Here is a 26,203-nt window from a genome sequence, read left to right on the forward strand (position 1 = left end):
AGAAGGAAATTTGTGTGAATTATTTCAAAGAGCAAAGGAAGAAGTTAAACAAAGAACAGGTATAGGAAAAATCCAAGAGGGGAAAAGATATACTGGCATATTATTTTTTTGTTGAGTGCATGATTTAGTTATGGTTTACTTTATGATAGTACTAATGTAGTCGGAAGTTTTTCTGAGTCCTGCCTGGCCCGCGATCAGGACAAATCTCTCACCCACAGTCCTGCAGCCTTTTATAAAATAATCACACAGAGGCTTAATATTAATTATAACTGCTTGGCCATTAGCTCAGGATTATTACTGACTATCTCTTACACTTAAATTAACCCATAATTCTTATCTATGTTTAGCTATGTGGCTTGGTACCTTTTGTACCAAGTACCTTGGTTCTGCCTTCTCATCTTGCTTCCTCATCTTGCTGGTGACTCCTGACTCTGCTTTTACTCTTCAGAGCATTCCTCATGTCAAAATGAGCATTAAGAAAATATAATAGAAAACTACATTACACAAACATTTAAGTCAAGAAAAATGTTCATTTTTATTACATATTTTTCAGTACCAGTGATTTTCTTTTCCACTTAGGGAAAACTGACATTTATTTTAAAGAACTCTTCTTAAGGAATTCATGCTAGAATAGTAGAAATGGCCTTTTTTTTTTCCTTTCCTTTCCTTTTTTTTTTTTTTTTTTGAGGCAGTGTCTCTCTTTATGTAGTTCTGGCATTCCTGGAACTTGCTATGTAGACCAAGCTGGCCTCATACTCACACAAATCATCTGCCCCTGCTTGTAGATTGCTGAGATTAAAGGTGTGTTTCACCATGCATGCCACAGTAGAAATATTAAAAGTAAATCCAAAAACATAGAAAATTTATATGATAGTGAATTCATTTAGAATAAACACATGTAAGTTGTTTGTGTTGCCTAAGTATGCTGGGACAACTTGTTAAGCAGATTCATGTCCACAAAATACAGGCTTCAGCAGATCACCTCAAGCCTCAAAACCTCATTTCTGTCCCCTGAGTACAAAATGAAGCTTGAACTTCTCACTCTGAACTTGGCACTGTGGGCGCTCAGCCATTGTCACACAAGAAATCAGCTCTTCTCTTTCCTCCGCGCTTAGGAAGAGTCCGTCCGTGCCCCTAGTCACGTGCTCGTCACCACCTCTTGCCGTTCTCAATGGTGTTTCTGTTGCTACTGATTTCTGCTAGGAATTCCTTTCCTTCTCTAAAATGTCTTTATCTTAGAATGGAAGTTATTTTCGGGGCTGTAGAGATAGTTCAATGGTCACAGTGTACTCTGCTCTTGTAGAAAACCAATAATGCTCAGTTCTCAGCACCCACATCAGGCAATTTACAAGCGCAACTCCCGGGAATCCGACGCTCTCTGAGGGCACTACACTCACATGCACAAACACACACTCAAACACACGTGTGTGTATATGTAACTGAAAATTTAAAAAGAAAACATTTTAAATGAAGTTATTTTAATATTGCTTATATATTAATTTAATAGACCCATACTTATATATAAATTATCTAAAGGAACTATTTTATTTCAAAAATAAAAAAGAATTTAAAATTAGCTCCAAACCTTATGTCTCTTTCCCAGCTGTTTCTGATACATCATCTATCATTCACAGATGTCTCCTTGGAAGGACTGTAAGATGTTTATTAGGTTTGACTAGACATATTTGGTTACTTCATAGTCACTTTCAGTGGGATGTTAGAATTGTAGAAGTAGTAGGAGACAAGCAAAAGTCTAGAAGAAGAAAAAGGAAATACTTCTAGCATGCAATTTGCATCCAGGATAGGACAAGATACGCTGCAACAACAAATAATCACAAATCACTTTTCCCATGTAATATGAATGCACATGGGAAAGATGGGTGTTCCCTCTGCTCTAATCTTTAAGGAATAAAGATGATGAAAACTTGGTTTGGTTTGTTCATCCAGTTACAAACTTAGAAAAAGAACAGAATACAGGGTTCTTATATTATGAAGTAATGGTCTAATTTAGAATGGACACATAGCATACACTCCTGCAACAAATGAGTGTACAGCAATGGATAACTAAAATTTCCAGGAATATAGTGTAGAAGAGAAGCCAGGAATGTCTGAACTGAGAACATCATGTGGTAAGGAAACTATAGAAAAGGTGTTGACAAATCTATTGTTTAAATCAGAGCTATTTGGGCAAGACCTCTTTGTTTATTCATGTTTAAAACAGAATGACTCCCCATTCCCCTACAAACTACAAGTGAGGTCCAAAAGCTCAGTGAAGGAAAACAGGATTGAATACTGGTTGTATATACGAGTTTTCAGCCCACCATTTAGTTGTGGTGAGGAAAAATAATTTGATTAGGTGTGTGAGAAATTGATTGCATATTATTAGCAGACTGTACATCTATGAATAAATAATAGTCATAGGGGATCACTTCTCTTCCTCCATTTTCTAGATGGGAACTAAAGTTGACTAAAGTTGACTATCTTTAAGAATGGGGATTGTGCTGGCTATTTTTTGTCAACTGTACACCAAAGTAGGATCACCTGGGAAGAGGGAGCCTCCATTGAGGAACTGCCTCTATTGGATTGACCTGTGGGCACATCAGTGAAACATTTCCCTGACTGATGATTGATGTGGATGGCCTGTCCCACTGTGGGTAGTGACATCCCTGGGCAGGTGGTCCTGTGGTGTATAGAAAGCAAGATGAGCAAGCCAGTAAGCAGTGTTCCTCCACAACCTCTGCTTGAACTCCTGCTCCAACTTCCCACAGTGATGGACTGTAACCTACAAGCTGAATAAACCCTTTCCTCCCCAAAGTTGCTTTCAGGTGGTATTTTATCACAGTATTAGAAAAGCAAGCTAGAAAGGAATTGTGAAGACAAGGCATTTAGTTGTATATTGTGCTATATTCAAATTATGTTACTGTGAGGGATTGTCAGGTTTTCTCTATTAACTGTGTAGTGTGAATTAATTTATTTCTAGCTAAATATAATGTATTAAATGCCTACTAAGTATGCATCAAAATTGTATTAAATGAAATGTATAGGATGTTGTTGTTTTAGATGGTGCAACTGCTCTAGATCCCAGCAAGCAGGGTAAATCTAAATGTTGTCACTCCTGCTAGGTCTCCAGTTTACAGAAACAAATCCACAGCAGGCAATCTGAAAAGGGTCCAGACTGTTTAGGCTGGCATGATAAGGGGGGCCACTCGGCTTTCATACTATAAAGAAGGTAACACTGACAGAACCCATCCATTTGCTTCTCTCTCTACTTTTTACTTTCTGCCCATAAAGCCAGCCCTTGGCTGGGCTTCCTGGAGTCCCTTTCCATTTTATTGGCAAGACGATGCCCAGTTCATGAACTGCTAATAAAAGTAAATTGGATTGTTAAAAGTAAATTTGTAAACATTTGCTCTTTAACAGGAATTGAGGATACTGATAATGCATGGCGCAATAGAATAAATAACATATTTTAGTGTTCCATTCTTGCATAGGGTCAGACTCCTAGACACAGTTTACTCACTGCCCAAGAATTCTCAGACATGGGAATTGGCCTGGGCAGACTTAGAAAAAAAAGTGTATTTTCTTATTTGTGGAAAAAAAAATTGACAAAAGCAACTCCAGGAAGAAAGGATTTATTTTCACCTTGCAGTTTGAGGAAAGGCACGGCTGTAAGAGCATGAGGCAGCTGGTCACATGGTGTGCATCATCATGATGCAGAGAGCAATGAATGCTGAGGATCTGCTTGCTTTCTCCTTTTCATTCACTCTAGGTCAGTGGTTCTCAACCTTCCTGATGCTGCAGCCCTTTAATACAGCTCCTCATGGTATGGTGAGCCCCAACCACAAAATTATTTTGTTATTGTTCCATAACTGTAATTTTGCTGCTTTATGAATAAAAATGTAAATATTTCTGAAGATAAAGGTTTGCCAAGGGAGTCACAATCCACAGGTTGAGAACCACTCCTCTAGGACATCAGATTATAGAATTATGAGACACATTTAGGGCAGGTCTTCCCACTTCAGTTGTATTAATCTAGAAAATCTCTCCAAGACATGCCCACCAGTTTGTCTCCAAGATGATTCTGGATCCTGTAAAACTGAAAATACTGATGGCCACAAAATCTTTTTGCTGTGTTGTACACACACAGCCTCTTTCAAACATAAGAATACTGAGAGACCTGTGTGAAGAACAGTGATCAGTGCATGAGGAAGGAAAAAGGTCAGAAAAAGGAAAAAAAAAAAAAAAAAGGCTGCTGACAGAACGCTCTGGCTAACTCCCAAACCGGAGAAAGAATGGGACAAGATATTTCTTATACCCTGTCTGTGTTATCTCTTCATAATGCACTTGCTCTTCAGCATGTGCGATGGACTCATTGAACAGGCAATTGTTTCTTTGTGTCAAGGGCACGATGAGCAGCAATGAGTTTGCTTGGATTAATAATCACAGAAATACCTACGACAAATCCACTGGTCATTAGAATTATAAAGCAGTGCTTTGATATTGATAATCCCATCTTCCCTATGCTGGAGATGGAATACTGGGGGATAGACCATTAGTAAAATATTCATGGGTAACCTGGAAATGTATGCTTAGCATTCAGGATTCTATTTTACTTATCAAGTGATTGCACAACACATACACATAGCCAGATATAGATTTAAGCATTTTATGAATTGTAACTCATTGGCTCTAAACATCAGCTCTCCAGGATAGGCACTATTGTGACCATCCTTACTCTAAATAGGAAGAAATCAAGGCCTGAAGAGATAATAAAGTTCCTTGCCTGTGGGAGCCCGTTCTGGGGTTCCTCGTGGCTTTACCCAGCAGGTCCGAATAGAGGATGATCAGGACCACGGGCCTGAGTGCAGGTGTCTGAGATGGTCTGCACTTGGCTGTGCTGGGGGAGGAGGTCTTTTGCTCCACCCCTTGGCGTCTCTATAAAAACCTTGGACCAGAGACAGTCAGGGCCCGTTGGAATAGGTTCCAGGCCCTCTCGAGGCTATCCTTTATTTTCTATCTGTTTATCTCCACAAGATTCTCCGCTATAAATCCTTCTATCTAATATTTCCTGCTGATCGCACTCAAGAAAACTCTGGGGAACTGTGGGGGTGGTGGGTAAACGCCCCACACTTGCCCTAACATTATGCACTTGGAATGCAAACCCAAGCGACTGGCCATAGACTTGCTACCATTAATTGCTATGCTATGGTGTCTCAATGTTGAGTAATGACAGCATGAGAGAAGAGTTTAATAGTTCATTATCGCTGCTAATTTGATTTCATTTATTTTCTTTATGGTATCCAACATCTGGAGGTGTTTAAAGATTGGTGAGGTGCTGAAAACTCTGTCAGGGACTTAAGTGGCTGGCAATGCAGATAACTTTAGAACCTCCAGGTATGAGCACCAAGAATTGCTCAATAAATTATAACTAACATCCTTATAGACACATGGCTGAACTGCTAAGAAAGCCAGGGAAATTGCCTTGGGCCAGAAATAAAGAAGGGACTGAAAACCAGGACAGCAAACTGCAGAGCTGACAATGTGTCTGCCCTGGGGCTTTTTATCACTGTATATAATAAAGGCCTAGAATTCTGTACCACTGTGGGCTTGGTAGAATTGGGACTGAGACCCATATATTTTATGGTACTGCCCCTTCACCATGATGAAGACTCTGGCAAAGGAATCTCTCCAAAGTTATGGAAAGATTATAAATTGATGCCAGCACCTTTGAGAGCAGTGTACCTTAGAATGCACATGTGTATGTCCTTGTGACTGAGGAGCAATTCCTTGACTGGGTCCATAGGACCTCAGGCAGTGGAATCATCAGACATGTATAGGAATTTTATCGTGGATGCCTTAGTAAAAATGTGCAGCAGGAGCATTGATAAGTGGATTGTGCTTTAATCATACTGTGGAGCAATGAAAATAAATGTACCACAGATTACTTCAGACTATGTATCAATGGGGGTAATTCTAAAAAGTGTTCATTTTGTTTAAAAAGAAAAGCAAATTGCTGGATATTTATAGCATTAAGCCCACAAACTGACTGAAAAAAAGAGAGACCCAATAATCACTCTGAAAAAGAATGATCACTGTCCTTGCAAATGGTGGCTTCTTTTTAGCCTGCACCCACCCTGCAGTCTGTCCTTCTAAACAGGGCCCACAGTACAGTAAGGAAGACAGAATGAAGGCTCTTACCAATATTTCCTGAGAAGAGGAGAAAGTAAATGAGAGAAACGTACATGAAATTGTGTTTATGTGTCTTACCTCACTCAAAATCACCCCATACACCTACAATTCTCTCTACACTGTTATGACTTTGCCTCTTCCTGGCTTCACTTCCTGAAGGCCCAGGAGTATTCACAGATATGAGCTAATGCAAGGCATTGGACTCCTCTTTTGCTTTTACTGCTCACCAAATACAAGTTCTTTTAGGGATCTGTTTATGATTCCATGGGTGTGTGCTATAAAAATACATTTTTCCCTATAACAAAAATCCTTATTCCAAGAGAAGCTTGGAAACAACAAAATTTTAAAAATTATGGTAAATCCTTAAAATAACTCCCTTAATGAGATGTTTCACACATCAAACCATTCACATATTTAAAATGCAGAATTGAAAAGTTTTAGCATATTCACAAAGATATAAGTAAACATTCACACAATAAGTTTTATGGCATTTTTATTACCCAGAAAGAAACTTAAATTATTCCTTCCCGTAGATTCTCCTTAATCTTTCCTTAAGTAGCCATTAACCCACTTTCTCTATAAACTTACTTACTATGGATATAAATCTCCAGATGGTCCTCAATGGAAACCATTTTAGACTAAGGAGAAGGGCGGGTCACCCCTTTTTTTCTGACTAGACTTCAATTACCTTTAAAAATGTGACAGGAAGGAAGAACCACAGATGATTTAAGAAATAACTTCCTGCAGTCAGCACGTCAGCACAGACATAACTAATGTTCACCAAACATTTACTTTTTGGCAGCCATGGATTTAAGAACTTGACAGTTAAAAAGATCTTGTATCTAAAAATAGTAAGAAACTACCCCAAAAGTTGCCTCAAGTAAACCCTCATCACAACACTACTGATGTATTCAATGTTACATTAGAAGAAGGTGAGGCTTAGAGACCTACTTGCCCAGACCTCTAAGTTGATATGTTTTGGAGCTAGGATTTAAAAGTTCAGAGGCTCACTCTGTTTTCTTCCGAGTGACTGTCAACATGTTGTACTCACAATGGAGACCCAGGAAGACTCACACTCAGGAGAAGTTTATTATGACAGTGAGATCTCAATCCATAACAGTTCTATGTGCCAGTGTTTGACTTTTATAATGGTGGGCATGTGTGCAGTGGGAACTACAATTAACAAGGTGAATTTGGATCTTTTTCTTGGCAGACATTATGTGGCATGGTCTTCTCTCCTGAATCGAGCAATAGCAGCTCCCAGTAGGCCACATGATCACAGGTGGAAACCACTGATGTTCCACAGTACACTGTGTTACTGGGCTAGGGTGTTAGGTATGTGGGATGAATTCGATATGTATTGATTTATATAATCTTCAATTTACACCGAGTTTCTGAGGGGAATAAACTCACCCTAAGTCAGAGGCATCTGGACGATATGGTGGACATGCTGGGGAAGACACAAGGTGTCAAGAGGTGGAAAGCAGGAGGGAGGCAATACTCTAGATCATGACCTCTTTGGAATTTCTGGAGAAAGGCCAGGATAAGGTTATCAGGTTAGGATTGGCTATTTGGAATAATTTCAGCTGTCTCTCATCTTCTATCAGTTGTCTGCCACTTAGCCTGAGAAGATTAAAGCAGGGAACTATCATCTCTTATGGTGTGGGGCCAGGAGGAGGAGGAGGTGTGGCTCTGATGGCCATTCTGCATGTGATCCCCCCAATTTTTTGATATCTTTAAAAGTATACCAGCCATTGGAGGGGCATTCTGTCCGCAATGAGGAAAGCTTTTTAAAATTCTAAAACATCATATTCCACACTCTATACATTTATATATTTTCTAATATTGCACCATTTCTCTAAAAAATAGTGAGAAATCATCAAAAATATACTGTAATGTGTAAACACATACCTCTTCATATTTATGAAGTAGATTGATATGTTTCAATAAGTGTCATTATTGGATATTATTCTAGATAAAAATGACTTTGGAAGTGAAAAGGTTACAAGCATAATTGAATTTTAATAGAGGACACAGTGAATAGATGTAGCTATCTCCTTGATCTACCTGTCTTCAGTCAGGTTCCTTAGGTCCTTCCCCAACCAGACCTCATGTTTTGAATTGTTGTATTTCAATAAGAACAAAAGTTATTGATTCAATCGCAATCTCCCAGAATCTTTAGTGCTTTCTCATTTTTATTCACTGATTTTTTTTTTACCCTACTCTTTCACCTGCTTTCACAGTGGTGTTTGAAACTGAACCCAATCTGTGACCTCTACTGCAAAACCCCATTTCACACATCCCCACATCTCTCATAATGATCTTTAATAAACTCTATCAGGCATTTCATCACTTGCCATGAATATTTCTTTAGCAGTACTGAAAACAGTAACAATTAAAATTGGTCCTGTGTAATAAAATAAAAGAACACAGACTTTTAGCATCAAACAGATCATATTTGAATTTTGGTTTTTCCACCAAAATTAGTATGGTGTGTTATTATTGCCTGGCATTTGCCTCTTACACTTCTCTAAATGGAGAGTGATAATGGTGGGTGATAGGGAGTCACACAGTTGCCAGATCTGTGCTTCAACCTCAGGCTTGGCAACAGAGCTAGTTTCACCGCTTTTGTAAAAAATTACATTCTGAAAAACTTAAAGTCCTCAGAAGGCACTAAACTATGAAGGTATCAGCAGACATTGCAAAATATAGAGATAGCCATTTATTCTGAAGAGCAGAGAAAGCACACTTTTAAAAGATGCAGTCTCGAGACTGGCATGCATCTGGTGGTCGAATCCAGGCAAGACTTTAGACTCTGCCCCCAGCCCAGCAGTCATCCCAAACGCCTTTCACTTCATGAGGGATGTGATTCCGTCACCGCTTGACTTGATCTTGCCTAATTGATACTTTTGAAAATAATATAGTGACACAGTGGAAGGTTCACTACCTGTTCCTTGTTAAAATTCTAAAACAGCCTTACAGTCTTAGCTTTATTAAAAATAAGTTTCATGGGCTGGTCAAATGGCTCAGCAGGTAAAGGTGCTTGCCACCACGCCTGAGGACTTTGAGTTTAATCTCCAGGCCCCACACGGTAAGTGGAGAAAACTGATTCTCACAAGCTGTCCCCTGACCTCTGCACATGCCCTGTGAGACACACACACACACACACACACACACACACACACACACACACACACACACATATTCTCTCTCTCTCTCTCTCTCTCTCTCTCTCTCTCTCTCTCTCTCTCTCTCTCTCTCCTTCACACACATAGATACACTAAAGCAAGTTTTTGTTTGTTTGTTTGTTTTTCAAGACAGGGTTTCTCTGTAGTTTCGGTGCCTGTCCTGGATCTCGCTCTGTAGACCAGGCTGGCCTTGAACTCACAGAGATCTTCCTGGCTTTGCCTCCCGAGTGCTGGGATCAAAGGTATGCGCCACTGCTGCCAGACTCTAAAGCAAATTTTAAAATATACTGCATTTGAATAAAGACTATGAAATAAAAATGAGAATAATATTTTTGCCTTGATAATATTTTAGTAAAATGTATCTAATAATTCAGTATATGTTGAAAGTAACAAACTTATATTACAAAATGGAGGAAATCTTGGATTACTGGAAAAGATTTGATTAGAAAATATGTCCAGGAACATGCACTGTCAAGATTTACTATTTACAGAAAAAAATACCTTAGAATCTATTTTAGAAACTGGATGTAAAAGAGAACATTTATCATTTCTTTCAGTCAACTGGCATTCACTGTACTGGGCACAGATGTTTCAGGCCTAGGCTGCAAATTAATCAGAGAACAGACAGACTGGGGAGATGGTTTGCTGTATAAAATGTTTGTTTCACAAGTCTGAGAACTTGGACTCAGATCACCAGAATCTATGTAAATCTATATGTAGTAGCACATAATAATCTCAGCATTCCTATGTAAGATTTGGATTCAAAGACTCCTTAGCAGCTTGCAGGTAGTTAGCCTGACTTTTTTATTGGCCAGCAAGAGAGCTGGTCTTAAACAAGATGTAAGGTGAGCACTGACATCCAAGGTTGCTGTGCAGCCTCAATGTGTGTATCCCCATTCCACTCCTCTCACACACATATAAAGCACATGTACACACATTTTTAAAGGCAGAGAGGGAGGAAGGGAGAACACTGAAGTGGAGAGGTACAGAAAAACACAATCAATGCCGTTTGTTAGTCAGAATTTACTGTCTGTGATTTTTCTGCTGCTGTAACAGTATCCAAGGAGAAACTTACAATAGGCTATTTAGGCTCATGGTTCTACAGGATAAGTGTGTGTGTGTGTGTGTGTGTGTGTGTGTGTGTGTGTGTGTGTGTGTGTGTGTGAAGCACAAAAAGATGTGAAAGAAAGCCTGGATAACTGTCACCTGTCACTACTTCATAGTAGCTGCAAGACCAAGAACTCCTCTACAAGAGAAAGGGTTTGCTGCATTCATGAGGACCCCACCACCATAGCCAAACTCATCCCATGAGGCCACACTCCCATCCATTCAACAATGGCAACTAAATTCCAAACAGAGTAAACCATATTCCAACCGTACCACTTATTATAAGTATCTAGAAGAATGCTTTATTAAAGTACATCAACTGGACATTATTATTATTATTTTTTTTTAGTTTTTTTTTTTGAGACAGGGTTTCTCTGCGTAGCTTTGCGCCTTTTCTGGAGCTCACTTGGTAGCCCAGGCTAGCCTCGAACTCACAGAGATCCACCTGGCTCTGCCTCCCAAGTGCTGGGATTAAAGGCGTGCGCCACCACCGCCCGGCTCAACTGGACATTATTGAGCATGATTTCATCACGCTTTTAACACAAATGACTCGGAACCTGATTACTCAGACCTTACCTTATGAATTACCAACATTTTTTTTTATTAAAAATGTTTTTAAATGTATTCCTTTTCTTTTATGTATGAGTGTTTTGTCTGAATGTATGTGTGTCATCACATGTATGGTTGGTGCTCTTGGAGGTTAGAAGAGGGCACCAGACGCCCTGGAACAGGAGTTAAGGGTGGTTGTGAACCATTATGTGGGTACTGGGAATTGAACTGTGTCCTCTTCGAGAGCCAACAAGTGCTCTTAATTGCTGAGCTATCGTCCCAGACTCCACCATCATTTTCCCACTCATTATTTCTCTAATTCATTTATTTTTCATCTTCCCACCCACTCATGCATCGGAATTTTTGATTTTCAGGTTTTGCAAGGAGCAATAGTTGCTACTCCTCATAACACCTTCATTCAATTACATCAGTGTGATTATTTCATGTTTGTGGAAACTCAGCTTATCCTTAGGGTCCACAAAATCTTCTGTCTCCTAGGACCAAAACTGTCTGAGAGTGAGTGTTGAGATATATACGGGCAGTATCTGTTTCAGTATAAGGAGAAAATTTGCTGATTATTTTGGCTACTATAAAATTCATATTTTTTTTATTTTGCAGAGTGCAAAGTCATTGTACCATTTTGTATTTAAAGTTAAAGTTCATGCTGGCCAGTGGAAGTTCATTAATTCACCTAAAATGTACCTTTAACCTTTTGTGCTAGTGTTGTTGTGATTCGCTTTATTACAGCTGAAAATGAGCTGGCATTTATGGAGATGTGTACTTGAGAAATAGGTCTCATGTTGCTTATTCCTTGATAGTTAGACTGGAGCAAAGTACATGCTGTCCTAGGCAGACAGCCTGGCTCCCCAGGGTGTGCACTAAGTGGAATTGCGTCACCCTAGGCCTTAGCACATCTTTTGTTTGCTCAGGCAGTCTTGCTTTTTTCCTTCCTTTCAACGTACTCAGTATCATGTAACATTTCCTATCACTTTCCTTTGCCCAACAAAGACTCACACTAGAACGGAAACTCAAGACAATGTCATAGCAAAAATACAAGCAAAAGCCAGTAAGGATTAAAAGAGTTTCCTGACAAAATAAGAAATGTATGTATAGTCTGATATCTGCAGACACTCTTCAAATAGATCATGACTTAGTAAATATGCCTTTCATAAATATATCTGCCATAAATTAAGGAATTTGAGATGGAGATTGCTTATAAATGCACACATATTAAAAATTAAATATTAAAACCCAATATTTGAGGGTGAAAATGAAAGAGATGGAATTCCATTGGATAAGAGAGAATCATTGCTGTTTTGAATTTCATGGGGTCTGTGTTACTAGCCAGTAAGAGCAGTTAGTTTGAATAGGATTGATTAGCTGTTTTTAAAAATCATAAAAGACAATGTGTTCATTTAGAATGATCTAACAATTATTCTTGTCTCTGTCATCTAGGCTATATCCATTCCCATATCGCACACTGTAGTATTAAGATTCATTACCAAAATCACTCTTGGTGTGAACAAATTCAAAGCAAAGGGAAATGAAGTACTTGGGATATTGGCAGCCAGGCCCTTGAGTGTTTCAAATACCATAGAGGTTCAAGCCCACATGCTATTTTACTTGCTGGTTTTTACCTGGAATAAGCTTTTTATTTGCTGAGTATTTCTGTTTCTCCATCTGGAAATGATGAGGAAAATGAAAACACCTACTTTTTGACATTATCTCCAGGACTAAATGCATTGGTTCAGTGGAAAAGTGTTGTGACTGAGTTCAGTAATTGGTAGACATGACATTTATATCTGGTCAGGCAGAAATGAAGAAAACTCTCTATGTTCACTCCCCTTGAATGGGCAGATTGCTTATAGGTACTGTGTTCTTTGGGAAGGTCCTTGTTCCCACGCATTGCAAAGTGAGAAGGTAAGAATCATTAAGGAAAGGGCAGACCACACTTCAGGGCTCAAAAGTCTCAGTTCAAGAGAGCTGCAGAGAAAGTCTCTGTCGTCTGGCCTCTGTATTGAAGCAATTTCAAGAGGTCACATTGCTCGTTCCTCTGAGCTGGGTCAATTGGACTTCACCGCTGTTCCCTGTCTTTCATTGAAAATCATTTGTTTAAGGAGCTGTGCAAGGTGTCTTACAAATGGAGTTAGACAAGGGTTTTAGCACATTCTATAAATTGGATTCTGTATACTTGTAAATTATGCTGACAGGCACTCTGAGAACACAATGAGGTCAACCAGCCTTACTAAAAATGGCCTTTTGTGCTGAACACAAGCCCAAAACAGAGAAGAGATTCCAAAGATACCTAATTAACATGGACAGAAAACGCTTGCTCGATTCAATCCAAGACCAGGATTGAATTTCAATCAATCTTTTAAAAATATTTATTTTTATTATTTTTAATTATGTTTATGCGTGTCTGTCTGAAGGATCAGCTCACTCTGGGGCTAGAGTTACAGGTGTTTGTGAACAGTCTGGCCTTGATGCCAGGAAGGGAGCTCTTGGTGGTGAAAGATCAGCATGGCTTCCTAACACCTGAGCCACTTCTCCAGCCCCTAAGGAACCACAGCAGGAATTAGTGGTCAAAACTGGTAAGATGCAGAGTCCCAGCGTTCTACAGATAAGGTTATGAAGAGCTTACCATATGAAAATATATTGCATTTTGTAAGTATAAGAAAATTATTAAAACATAATTTATAATTTTAGTAGCTTGCAGTTTTAGAGGACAAGATATGTATACAATGAAGTGAGACAAAACAGAGTGTAAGTACTATGAGTTTAGCCTGAAAGTTCACTGATGGACTGAACCAGTCTATTAAAATTCAACTCATTCATTATCATCATGGAGTGCCATATCCTTAGATGGAGCCCTCTCCATAGGATATGCCAATATTGATAAGCCCAGTTACTGACTGATTTCTACACTATAGGGTATAGGATGAAAATGGGCTCCACTTGAGAACCAGAGGGTCTGAATTAAAACACAGACCAACTAATTTTACAGTAGGTGGCTTGATTAAGTAACTCCCATCTCCCAACTTTATTCCAGAAATCAGTGCCATTATTTATTTCCTTCTGCTATCTCATTTCACATGCAGTTAATCAACAGATTAGTTCTTATGCATGTCTTGATAAAATCTTATCTCGTCATCCCAAACCCTGTCCTAACCCCAGCTGTCATAATGTATTATGGAATGGGGATCCCAAATAATCACTTCCTATCGCCTACAAGATATGTCACTACCAAACAAGATGTTTAAGACTATAGTGAACTGAAAGCTGTTTTTTTTTAACTTCATGCAATCCTCATCTGTGTTCATCCCCAAGCTTCTCCAACACTAGCCTGTTGCATGACTATGCACTTTTACATGGTAGTTTTTAATGTTGAAGGTTGAAATTTCATCCCCAATCTCACTCCTCCAGTCTCAGCTAGGAAACCAAATGTTTCTCTTTCAACACTTTGTATGGATACCATCTTCTTTATGATACATGCATTGAGGACACTGGACACAACAATCCTCACAGCATCACTCAAGGAAATTGTAGCCACAGTACATCTCTTTATCCCTGTATTAGCATACCACCATCTGTATAGGTGTCAATAATCGTAAGAGGACTAAAAACCAGAGGACAAATGAAGGACATACACTTTGCCTTTGAAGTTTCCATTCTTCATACAATGTCTACTGTGGAGAAGCTGTGTAAAAAATACTTCCAGTAGCAATGATGTCAGATTTTGTGAGAAATAAAAAGAACCATGCTTTGGGGTAGAGGGTAGCATATGTTGTAGGACCAGAGAGACTTTGAAAATGTTTCAGTTATGTAAACTTGGGATGCTTGGAGATGTACATACGTAGTTAGCATGTCAGTATGGTGTCCTTTAATGTATAAATCTTTGCCAGCCTAAGCTTTGTCTTTTCCAGTCAAGACTCTTGATGTAGTACTCCCCAGCTTGATGAAGAATTATTTATTGTATTATTTGGTTTAACAAAAGATATTCATCATCTCTCTTAGAGGAAGAAGGTGTACTTTGAAAAAAGACCCTGCCCTTATCCTGAAGTATGTTGTTCAACTTAAAATACTTGGGCCTTTAGGTGACTCACAGGGCTTCCTTCCAACTCTACAATGTATTTCACAGAAATATTGGTATTCACGTTGTATATTCAATATCTCCTGAGCATCCTACAAAGTACGTAAGTATAGTTTTGACCTGTAACAGAAAATATGTGACAGCCCTTGACACTTCACTGCTTTTTACTTCTGCTTGCACACAGCAAGTCATCCCAGGCTGGTTGCAAAAGTAACAGCTTGGACATCTTCCCACCCCAAATCCTGTCTGCATCAGGTTATCAGTGGTAACTAACATCCTAGCCCCTCTGTTAGATTTCTTGTAAGTGATTTATTAAAGGTAATTACTATAATATTTCTTGAAATGATCGTTCTCATCTTAATTATTGCACGTTGCCAGGATATTTTAAAAAAGAGAGAGGCATGGACAGCAGTAAAGACACGAGTCACAGAAATCTGGACCACAGTGGCGAAAAGAAGGAAGAAATCTAGACTGTAGCAGTCGACTTTAAGGAAACCATTGCCTGTTATTGTAGAGACAACAAGCAGCTTTAGTATAAATGTTTTGATTTGGCAATACATAATGGTTTGGAACCATGGAAATTGTCTTTGAGGCTTCAGTGTTTTATATCGTATTTAAAAATAAAATGACAAAGAACTCAATGGAGAACCCTGTGATATCTGTAGATCTTCAATCTGAAAATCCCTGCATAAGCAGAAGGTATTAGGGAAAAGCGAGGTGCTCTGGAAGGATCTAGAGGAAGCACTTGGAGCTGGAAGCTCGCTCAGAGCCTCTGAGCCCCAGCTAGAGGCATAACAGACAGAATTGAAGGCGTGGGCAGAAACGCAAACTTGGAAGCAGAGAGCTGGCTCGCTTTTGTTTCATCTCTGTACCAAATGCCCAAGGGTTGCTTCCAGCCCTTGGGTGTATGCGCTTTGGGAATTTTCAGTCAGTTCTCAGAGTGTAACGCCAACTGACTTGCTCAAGGCCAAGCCAGATAATTTTTTCTCCTCCTCCTCCTTCTTATTTTAAAGATAAGCAACTTTGTTTTCTCGGCAAAACCCACCCACTTGTTTTCATTTCTGGCTTTCTCTCATCCCCAGCTAGTGAAGGCAGAGCATGTGCCCAGGAGAAGACCACCCTGGGCAGTGAGGACCATCCTCTTTGGAACTGCGGTTGTAGCTGCCAAGGAGTAGCCAACAAGCACCAGATTTATGTGCACTTTGAAAGAAGCACCTTTACCATTGGCTTTTTGAGCGGCGCTGTCGCTAGGGAGCGAGCACCGCCTCGGGGAGCAGCCTGGGCACTGGCTCCTGGCAGCCCCGGAGCAGGGCGCACACCGTGGCGCGCTTTGGGCGGCTCCGCGCGCTGTCGCCCCTGCGGCCGGCACTGTCCCCCAGCTCGGCTTCCAGAGGCGCTGCACAGACTCTCGCCTCTGGCCACCGGCTCCTACTGCTGCCGCCCAGAGGACAGACGAGCCTCTGCCTGTGATTTCCCCGCGGCGCGGCGCTGCGGAAAGCGGAGCGGGTGGGCGCGAGCTGCAGGACGCGATGGAGTTCTCCCCTCGCCTCGGAGTTGCCTGAGTTAGTAGAGCCTCGCGGGGTTCCCTGTTCCCTGCTCCCCGTTTCCTACGGGCTCGCGGCTCATCATTCACTCGGTTGCTGCCCACCCACCGCTGTGCCAGGGAGCCCAGGCTCCAGACCTCCTGTCCTGGGTACATTTGGGGGCAAAGGAGGGCTATACCCAGCCAAGGCGCACTGTCTTCTCTCCGCTGACCCATCTTTTTCTCCATGGCGTCTCGTCAACAAACCCGAATCCAGGCTTACCTGGAGAAAAACAAGATCGGTCCTCTGTTTGAGGTAAGGAGCCCCGGTGGGGAACGATCTTGCTGTCTTTTGGGGTTGGGGTGCAGAAATACAATCAGAATCCCCCTAAGTGAAGGTAGGGTGCAGAGCAAATGCGCGCGAGAGGGAGCCCTGTCCGGCTAGCTGTTCTGGAACGCGGCTGGCAGGCACTTGGCCAGTTACCTGGACACTGACAGGTGAGCTCTGGAGGGTCCAACCTTAGTCTGGCAGGACAATTGGAGCCATCGACTGTCCTGCATCTAGTAGCCATATGGTAGGGCTCACACAGGGTGAGACATGTTCAGTTCAGATGTACATCTTCAGACTGTCTTACACACACACACACACACACACACACACACACACACACACACACACACCTGGAATTCACATTCTCTTGAATTTTAATTTTTTTCTTTTAAATATGGGCAGTAATAGAACCTGAAAAGATGGAGGAAGCGCCCATGGAGAAAGAATATGTTAAACTGGAGGGAAGCTGGTCCATTGGGAACCTGATAGTGATCTGTGGCTGTAACTAGAGCCCTTTGCAAAGCAGAACCTACCTGTGTTCAGAGAGGAAAGGAGCAGAGAAGGGTTTTAGGAAAGCATGTCTGTTTTCGGGGGAGACTGTCTTGAGTTGTTTTCATTCGCCTTCAAATAATTGACGACAAAACACAGGGGAGGTAAAAAGAGCCGGATCAAGAGCAAAATTGCGACTTAGGGGCTCACTAAGAGTCCTCAGGTTGCCAGGGTGCTGGCTGGGTGCTGGAGATTGGGAAGTGAGGTCAGGTATTCGGGGGCAAGGCTCACCAGGGAGGGATGCCCCAGGTTCCTTACTCTCGTGGTCCACTACTCTAGATGAGCACCAGCTAGAGGTGAGCCAGAGGAGGGACCTCCTTCCCTCTCCCAACACACACACCTGGAAAGCAGCTGCAGATCTCTTAGGCTGAAGAGCTGGGGAGAAAGGGGAAGAGACAGTACTGGCATCCGAGAATAGAGCAGCTTCTTGGACACCAAAGTGGCAGAGATCTGCAGAGAGAGAGAAGAACAGTAATGTGAATTAATGTCTCTGTTTGAAACGGCTCACAGGGCAAGGGGGTCAAGTAGGTTTTTTTCCCTGGGGAGGACGGGTTCCAAGTAATAGCTTTTCAAAATCCTGAAGTTTTCCTGCCCAACCTTAAGTTAATGCGGTAATATCTTGAAAAGTCTGAGCATTGTTCCTACAAAAACTCTATTAAAGAGACCACAAAGTCTTGCGGGTCTCTTATTTTTTTATTTATTTTATTTTATTATGTTTAGTTTTGTTTTGTTTCAAAATGCTGGCAAAGGAACTCTTGCTTCTGCTAAATTGGTACCCTCCAGTCCTGTGAGCCTTCTTTTACCCTTAGTGTAATGATTACAAACTACACGCAGCCTCACATCAGCAAAACACGGAAAGGTAGAAGCTGAATATCCAATAGCATATAAACTGCATCAAAATAACAACACAAACACATTTAGACTGTATTCATCGGCTGGCTTCCTGCAATATAAAGCACAATTAGCCATGGAAAAATAAGGGGATTTCTTTTAATAGATACCCTCCTCACATTTTAAAACTCCCATTGTTCTTTCCAAGTGATAATAATGGAATTAACTTTCCACATATTCAGCTTGATATTTATGAGTTGTCTTCTCCTCTTTAATGATCAGCGGCTAATTCCTCACTGAAGTGACAGAGGAAACTGTTTCACGAAAACTTCATCTCTCCTCGTCTAAACCCAACACAATTCTTTGCTTTGTAGTTTACTGAATGCACATTACAGAATCCCTGTTGGCCTGGGTTGAAGGGATGAGTAGTTAGGTTTGAAGGGCTGATGTGCCCTTTCCATAACTGAAGTGATCAAACCATAGGAAGTCCTCTGCTAAGAGCAGGCTGGGCTCAGATGCCCAGGCAACAATGGTGTGATCCAGCTCGGCTCTGAGAGCGGAGTTAGCCAATGTTACACATCTGGAGACTCTCACCGATTTGTCATCGATTTCTCCGCAAGTTAGAGTCAGTGTAGAAGTCAGGTGTGGTGGCTACACTTGTCATACTGGTACTTGTGAGGCTGCAGAACAGTGGTCTGAGCTATACAAATAATTCAAAGGTAGTCTGGGCTCCAGAGCAATGCCTGTCACAAATACAGCAAGCCCCTAAACTAACCAAAGCAAAGCAAAGCAAAGCAAAGCAAAATAAACAAAACAAACAAAAAAAACAAAAACAAAAAAACCCCAACAACCAAATAAAAAAACAGAGTGCAGAATTACCATCTATGAGATAGATGTTGGTGATCTAAAATTCCTGTGATTCAGTGATTCCCAGAACTGACTTGGAAGCTCAGTGGAGGCTCCCTGGGATGTGGACCAAGAGTACGACAACAGATTGCTACAATTCTTGGGCCACATTTTCAGAAATAATAATTCAAGCTTCAATTTCCTTTAATAAACCATCCATTAAAATAGGCATCTCACATGCTTACCACCCACACTGTTGTCTGGAGGGTCAAGGGTTAGTAGTACAGAGTTCTTCAGTTATCAAAACATGCAGTATCTGAAAGTGTGTCCCACTGTGGGTTTTGTATGTGAGGAATGTTAGGAGAAAACTCTTTATTTCTTTCAGTAGTGAAATACTTTAAAGAGAGCTTATTACATTTATTTAAAGAATATCAAATAGGAAAGATAACCTCCTCTTTGGTTGGATGTTATCTGGATTTTCTGGATTTTTTTTAAGACTACACAGCCATAGCTATCCTGGCTAGAGCTTTATAGGTAGACCAGTTTGGCCTACCAGGGATCCACTTGCCTCTACCTCCCAAATGCTGAAATTAAAGCCTTGCTTCACTATGCCAGGCTTGAATTTTTTAAACTTAAAAATTTACTTTCTCAGTTTCTGCATGTAGTTTATCTCTTAGTATTGGCTTTATCACCAATACTTTGTCATGTGTGATGCTTTAAAAAATACTGTATTCACCTCCAAAATAAATTGAAACTAACTTTGATTTGAAGTGATCTAGGAACATACATTTAAACTGCCTTTAAATATGACTAAAATCAGTTTGAAGCATTACAAACTGTGCCTTAACAATCATTGCATAAGAGTCCTGAGTGATAATATTTTAAAAAATTATGAGCACATGTAAGATGAAAATGACTTGCATTCCACAAACTCTGAAATTTATGTAGCATGTAATACTTTCCATTTCCCCTTGGCTTATTAAAGACAGGCAAGCAGTCTGGGCATTTAGTTTATAAAGAGTGTTTCACAGAGCTGTCATACTGTAGAACTGTGACTTTACTCACTTTAAAATTTACATGTAAGTTCTTATTTAACTGGTAAGGTATAAAATAGTTCATGTCCCACACAAAAGTGGAGTAGTTTTATAATGTATGTACAGTGTGTGGTGTGAAAACAGAGTTGTATCAACCCCCAAGGCCAGTATGTTGATATCTTTAAAAAAAAAAGTGCTTAGAAATTCTGCACCTGAATTGCCTGACATTTATCTGCATAGGGAAATAACGTGGCCCCTTTTATCTCTAGTAGAAATTATTTAACTTAGTTCCTGAGAGATTATGTGATGTGGAGCATCAAAATCTCTCATTTTTCATACAAGAGCTATGCACTTCTTGGTTTCTCCCATTTTCATTAAATATACAGTAATTATTTACTGGTTACTGGTTGGAAAGATACTCAAGGTAGCCATGCATGTTGGTCCTGGCTTCACCTGAGAGTATGACATCCTGAGCTAGTTCAAAGTAGAATAGTAAGGACACCCATATACTTTCACAGAAATTTCAAGTCTATGTGTGCTGACTGTGCGGCCAGCTAAACTCACTATATTTCTTTGAGTGTGGTCTAACTCTCTACAAGTAGAATGGAGTCACTTTCTCATCACGTTCATAGTTCATTGTCCTACTCCTCATATGGCCTAAGTTTGTATGAACTCATTTGCTGTATACAGGGTGAGTTGGACTCATGACCAGATCTGGGGCATCCCGGGACCCATCTTCGTACATTACGCTGTTGTACTGCTTGCTCATCTCTGGTACCTACACATATGGAAGCCCAAATGCCAGTCTGCTTCCATCCTTCCCAAGCTCATGACTTTCCTTGGTTAATATAAGTTATAGTCTGGAAAGTATACCCTGCTCTTGTTATGGAGCCGTCCTAGATGAGGAGATGCACACAGGGTGATGGCTGTGGTTGGCATATGGCTCTATAGGGTACAGGAGGCTACAAGTCACTCCTTGCTAAACTCTGGAGGTGAGCTCCATGCCCACATAATTCTGAAAGATTTGTCATTTTAGTAAAATGCTTCCAGGGGAGAAGTCATAAAAATAACAGCTTGATACTTAGAAAGTCTTCAAGTTAATGATAAGCCAATACATTTTTGGAGCAACTTGTCAGAGATTACCCCCCAGTTCTTGAATTTATAAAGACTTTTCTTGTTTCTAAATTTATATTAATCTTTATAATCCTGGAACAGTTAGAGAACCATAGATAAGATAAGATATTCATTAAAATAAAGTTTTTCTAAGTCAAAGTTAATACATTTCTATTGATTTACCTTAAAATAATGTAAAAAATAATGTAAAATATTGTAAAAAATGTATATGACATGTTTTAGGATATTAGTCCATTTATTTTTCGATTATAACTCATTCTGGCTTCTTTTCAGTTAGTTTATAAGGAAATAAAATGACTCCAAAATGAAATAGTGCTGGGGCTGTAGCCCAGTGGGAAGCACTTGCCTTTTATACACAAGGTCTGTTTCAGTCCTGAGCACTCCTCTCACCAACAAAAGAAGATAAAAAACTAACCCAAAAAATCCCATAAAACAAACTTTAAATAGCTTATCACATAATTTTAAAAATAATGAAAGATGCACACAAAAATGGTATCATCATATTTGAAGAAGTAATGTCTCAGTGTTTGAAAGTCTCTTCTAAGAGACTGTGACCCATGGAAATATGGGGCTTTGAAAATAATCTGGATCTCCTTATTTCCTTAATATTTAGATTAAGAGCTGTCAGGCAGAATCATACAATGAACACGGCGAGGTGGGGCAGGTGGCCATGTGGACAAGATTCAGGGGCTGAGTGGAGCAATTGCTTGGCAGGACCAACACACTTTTTATATATGACATAATACAAGCATTGAGAAAGGAATTGCATTTATTAAAAATTATGCAAGCCAGTTTTCTCCCTGTTGAAGATATGAATCACAGATTCAAAATGCAGAAAAGCTTGAATGTTAGAATAGAATTGCAGGTACTGTGTAATCTCAGGACTTTCAATAACCGATTTGGAGATTTTAATTGCACTAAGGTGTCTGTACCACACTCATATCCTTGCTCTGTTTACTGTGAAAAGTGGAAATAGCAACATCGAGTAGCAAGGAACACACTTGGTACCCAGATTGTGGTGTCTACATATCCTTCCCTGCTAGAAGAACCAGGTGGGTTGGAGAGATGACTCAGTGGTTAAGAGCACTGGTTGCTCTTCCAGTGGACTCAGGGTCAATTCCCAGCACCCACATGGCAGCTCACAACTGTCTATAGCTGCAGCTCTAGAGAATATAACTCCTTCACACAGACATAAATGCAGGCAAAACACAAATGCATGTGAAATAAAAATCAAATTAAAACAAAAAAGAAGAACAAGGTATCTGAGGAATGGTTGACCTCAGGTTTGTATAAGATGAATGAACTTGGGCTATCTTACACCAGAAAGTAGTTTGAAGAGTGAGTTTGTAGAGTGATGAGGTTGTCATAAGGACAGAGATACTAGTCTGAGGAAGCTCCAAAGCCAGAGTCAAATGAGATCAGAATATCGAATTAAACTAACAGTTTATCATACCAGATAAAATAGAATATTTTATTCCACCAAGAGTTAATGGACTACAGAATGTGTTTGATTCACGGAAGAAGAGAAAAGTTAACCAGTAGAATGCCAGTAAGTAACATTTGAAGGGAAAATAGATTGAGGAAATCACTACTTCCTCCTAATTCAGGCAAGAAAAAGTACTTGGTGGTGAAACTGATAAGTGAAAGTTGCATGAATGATGAGATGTTACATATTTCCCAGGAATTTTGCCACAAAATATTTATTAATTATAAATGAGAAGGTAACCTTCCAGTAAAGAAGCCTGGAGCAGACTGTTTTCTTCAAAGATAATGTTTCCCACCAGCTGGTAGGGTCTTGTGCACTATGTGGATTGACATCATGGATAAGAAAGGAAAATCTCTTCAAGGACTGGCCTTAGGAAGTGACCAGCACTACAGCCTTGAGGCCTCTGGTGTCTGAGCCCATTGGTCTTAAAGATTTTACAGTTGTCTTGAACTCTTCTAGTGACCAGGAGGACCTGCATTTCTTGGTTCATCACACCATTCTATCTTCAGCCTTAGTTTACTATCCTTTCTATTTCTTCTTGCCTCCTTGTTCTTCCACTGGCCACTGCCTCAAAATGTCACCTTCCTTCTCTTCAGCAGTCAAACACTGAGCCAGATTCCTGCTTTCTCAATTCAATTTCCACTCATGTGCCTAGTGGAGCTCAGTCCAGGGGATTATGGGGCTCAGTCCATGAAACAAGACTTAGGGTCTTCAATGTGAGTTTTCAGCAGGGGAGGCTGGGAACCCAAAGAGCACGTGAGAAGCTAAGGATCCAGCGTTTCTCCAGTGCTGAGTTTGCATTAGAGACAATTGCATGGAAAGATCTAATCAATCCAGGTTATTGCTCTCTCTTAGAAAACAAGGCAAAAAAGGAAAATCAAAACAAAATGTAGGAAAGTAGGGGAGACCTGGGATGACTGTGGGAGGAGGGGAGAAGGAATATGATCAAAATATATTGTACGGGAAAATGTTTTAATAAAAGAAATGAAGCCCACTCCCATGTTATGGGATGGTGCACCGTACTTTCCTATGTCTCTCTATCTAAATACATGATACTGTCACTAATTTTACATAAATATAAAAGGTTCCATACAATAATTAAACCATATTTACAAGAAAATAGAATGATTTGATTAACAGATCCCCACAGAGACCAAACACAATGGAGTAGAGAGAGAAAACCATACAGGAACAGAACAAGCTTTACTTCTTTAGGTATAGCGCATTCTCGGGTCCTTGGGGTGGAAATGTCTGTGCTGATCACTCCTCTCTGTCCTCAGTGTGCCAAAGACCAGTGCTCTCTTAGAAGCAGATAGTGTTTGGTTTGCAGACAGGCTGATATCAGCACTACTCTTTGCCTCTTCTTTGACTGTGAATGAAGACCCTGGCAGCCTTGATGCTTTTGTAACAGGGTCTTCTAATCATTCCACAGTTAGTGCCTTTGCCACATTAGTGCCTCTGTTCTCTCTGCTGCTGTACTTTTGAGTTACCAGCTCACCCAATACTACTAAATGTAGGTAAAGGAAGAACATTTGCAAGAAAACTTTTATTGCAACACAAGGAGAGGCCTTGCAGGAGGTATCTCCCAACCTACTCACGAAGCCTGAGCAACCTGCTCATATAGTTAGAGTGTTAGAACCAACTGCAGCACATCTTGCATGGATATCAAGGCAGTGTTTGCACTGTTCACAAACATACCCCACATACAAATGAAGGTTTGTGCTTGCACAATCATAGCCTTGCCTCCACATTGGCCACAGCAGTCCCTCTGTCTTAGGAAGGCAAGGTTGAAGAGTTTTCTAGAGTTCTGGTAGCTCATAACTCTCACCCCCCACATATATACATAAAAGTAAATATAAGAAAGAAAAAAGTAGATAAAATAATCGAGTAAAGACTTTCTGTAAGGCAATGTATACAGGTGACACAACATCTTTAAGGAAATGCCAGATGAGCGCTCTGCTCACAGAATGAGGATGTTAAAGACAGTGTGGATGATGGTGTGCAGCAACTAGAACTTTCAGCCTGATAGTCAGAATGCAAAATTGCACAACCATTTTGGAGAACAATTTGGTGGCTTTATTTCTTCAAACATTATATTTGTTAGGGTCTGGAGAGATGCCTTTGAAGTGAACAGCACTGGTTACTCTTGCAGAGGACCTGTATTCTGTTCCAGAACCCTTGTGGCAGCTCATTACCATCTGTATCTTCAATTCCAGGGCATCAAACATTCTCTTTTGGCCTCTATAGACAGCAGACACACATGTGATGCATGTGTATAAGCATACGTGAAACACACATTAAAAAAATCCCTTTAATGCATGTTTATTAGTATATGCTTCTTGTACAAAGTGATGAGTGTCATGACATTTTCATTTAACTGTAATGTATTCTTTGACATATTTGCTCAGTTATCCTCTCACACTGCTTCCTGCAAGTTCACCTTCATTAGTATTACATTTTCTGTCTGCCCTGGACCTTCTCTTTTGCTTTCCCTTCCCACCAAATCTAGATCCAAATATGAGAAAAATGTTTCTGAATCTGGCTCATTAGCTTCACATGGTGACTTCTTTCATAGTTGTGTAAAATCTCATTATGTCTATATACCACATTTTCTTTCCGTTTATTCACTTATGGATACTTGTGCTGATTCTGTAAGTTGGTTGTTGTAAGTAGTACCAAAATTAATATCAAGATGCAGACATCTCTGTTGCTTAGCTTCTGATGGCCAAAGTTATGACATATCTGTGAATGGATAGTGTACATATGTGATATAGTATTATTCAATAAAATATGGATTATTGATGTATACAACAATACATGCAAATTCCCCCAATAATTATGTAAATGAAAAATCTAAAAGTGTATATATTACGTGAGTTTGTTTATGTAATAGTGGCAAAGTCATAAATCAGGAAACAGACTTTCGATTTTCAGGCATTGAGAGTTACATAGAGGAATGAGCAAAGGGAGTAGGACTCTGCTTTATCAACATGGCGACTCTTATGGTAATGGCAATGATCTATGCATTTGAATTCTGTAAGTGTCAATATACTGGTCATGGTATTACTCTTTATTTTAAATCAGGGAACAGGAGAATCAGAAATAGGAGATTTCTTTGTATTATTTATTACAATTGCATATGCATCTACCATTACTTCAAAATAAAATTTCAATTATAACGTTCCCAGTCTGTGCATGGTTAATTTTTAAGCACAGTGATAAAATAACTGAGAAAATAATCTTAAAGGAGGAAGGTTGATTTGGGGTCATGATGTCAGGCCATGGTCACTTGGACTATTTTCTCTCACGCCTCTGGTGAAAGGTACATCACCGTGAAAGGCATGGGA

General features: G+C 40.0%; 1 protein-coding gene across 10 annotated transcripts in view; it reads left to right on the forward strand.

Moving 5' to 3' along the window:
• Positions 1-16,207: 16,207 nt before the first annotated feature.
• C2H8orf34 (chromosome 2 C8orf34 homolog) overlaps positions 16,208-26,203 on the forward strand; it is a 385,259-nt gene continuing 375,263 nt past the window's right edge. For 9 of the 10 annotated variants that reach the window (XM_015993542.3, XM_006974691.4, XM_006974693.4 and 6 more), the window contains exon 1: positions 16,208-16,961. In XM_015993542.3, coding sequence (XP_015849028.2) covers positions 16,893-16,961 — 69 coding nt within the window. In that variant the 5' untranslated portion in view covers positions 16,208-16,892. The remainder of the gene's footprint in view (positions 16,962-26,203) is intronic. The other variant, XM_042270724.2, reaches the window with a different exon arrangement.

The sequence above is a fragment of the Peromyscus maniculatus genome, chromosome 2, assembly GCF_049852395.1.
Source record: "Peromyscus maniculatus bairdii isolate BWxNUB_F1_BW_parent chromosome 2, HU_Pman_BW_mat_3.1, whole genome shotgun sequence".
Taxonomy (NCBI): domain Eukaryota; kingdom Metazoa; phylum Chordata; class Mammalia; order Rodentia; family Cricetidae; genus Peromyscus; species Peromyscus maniculatus.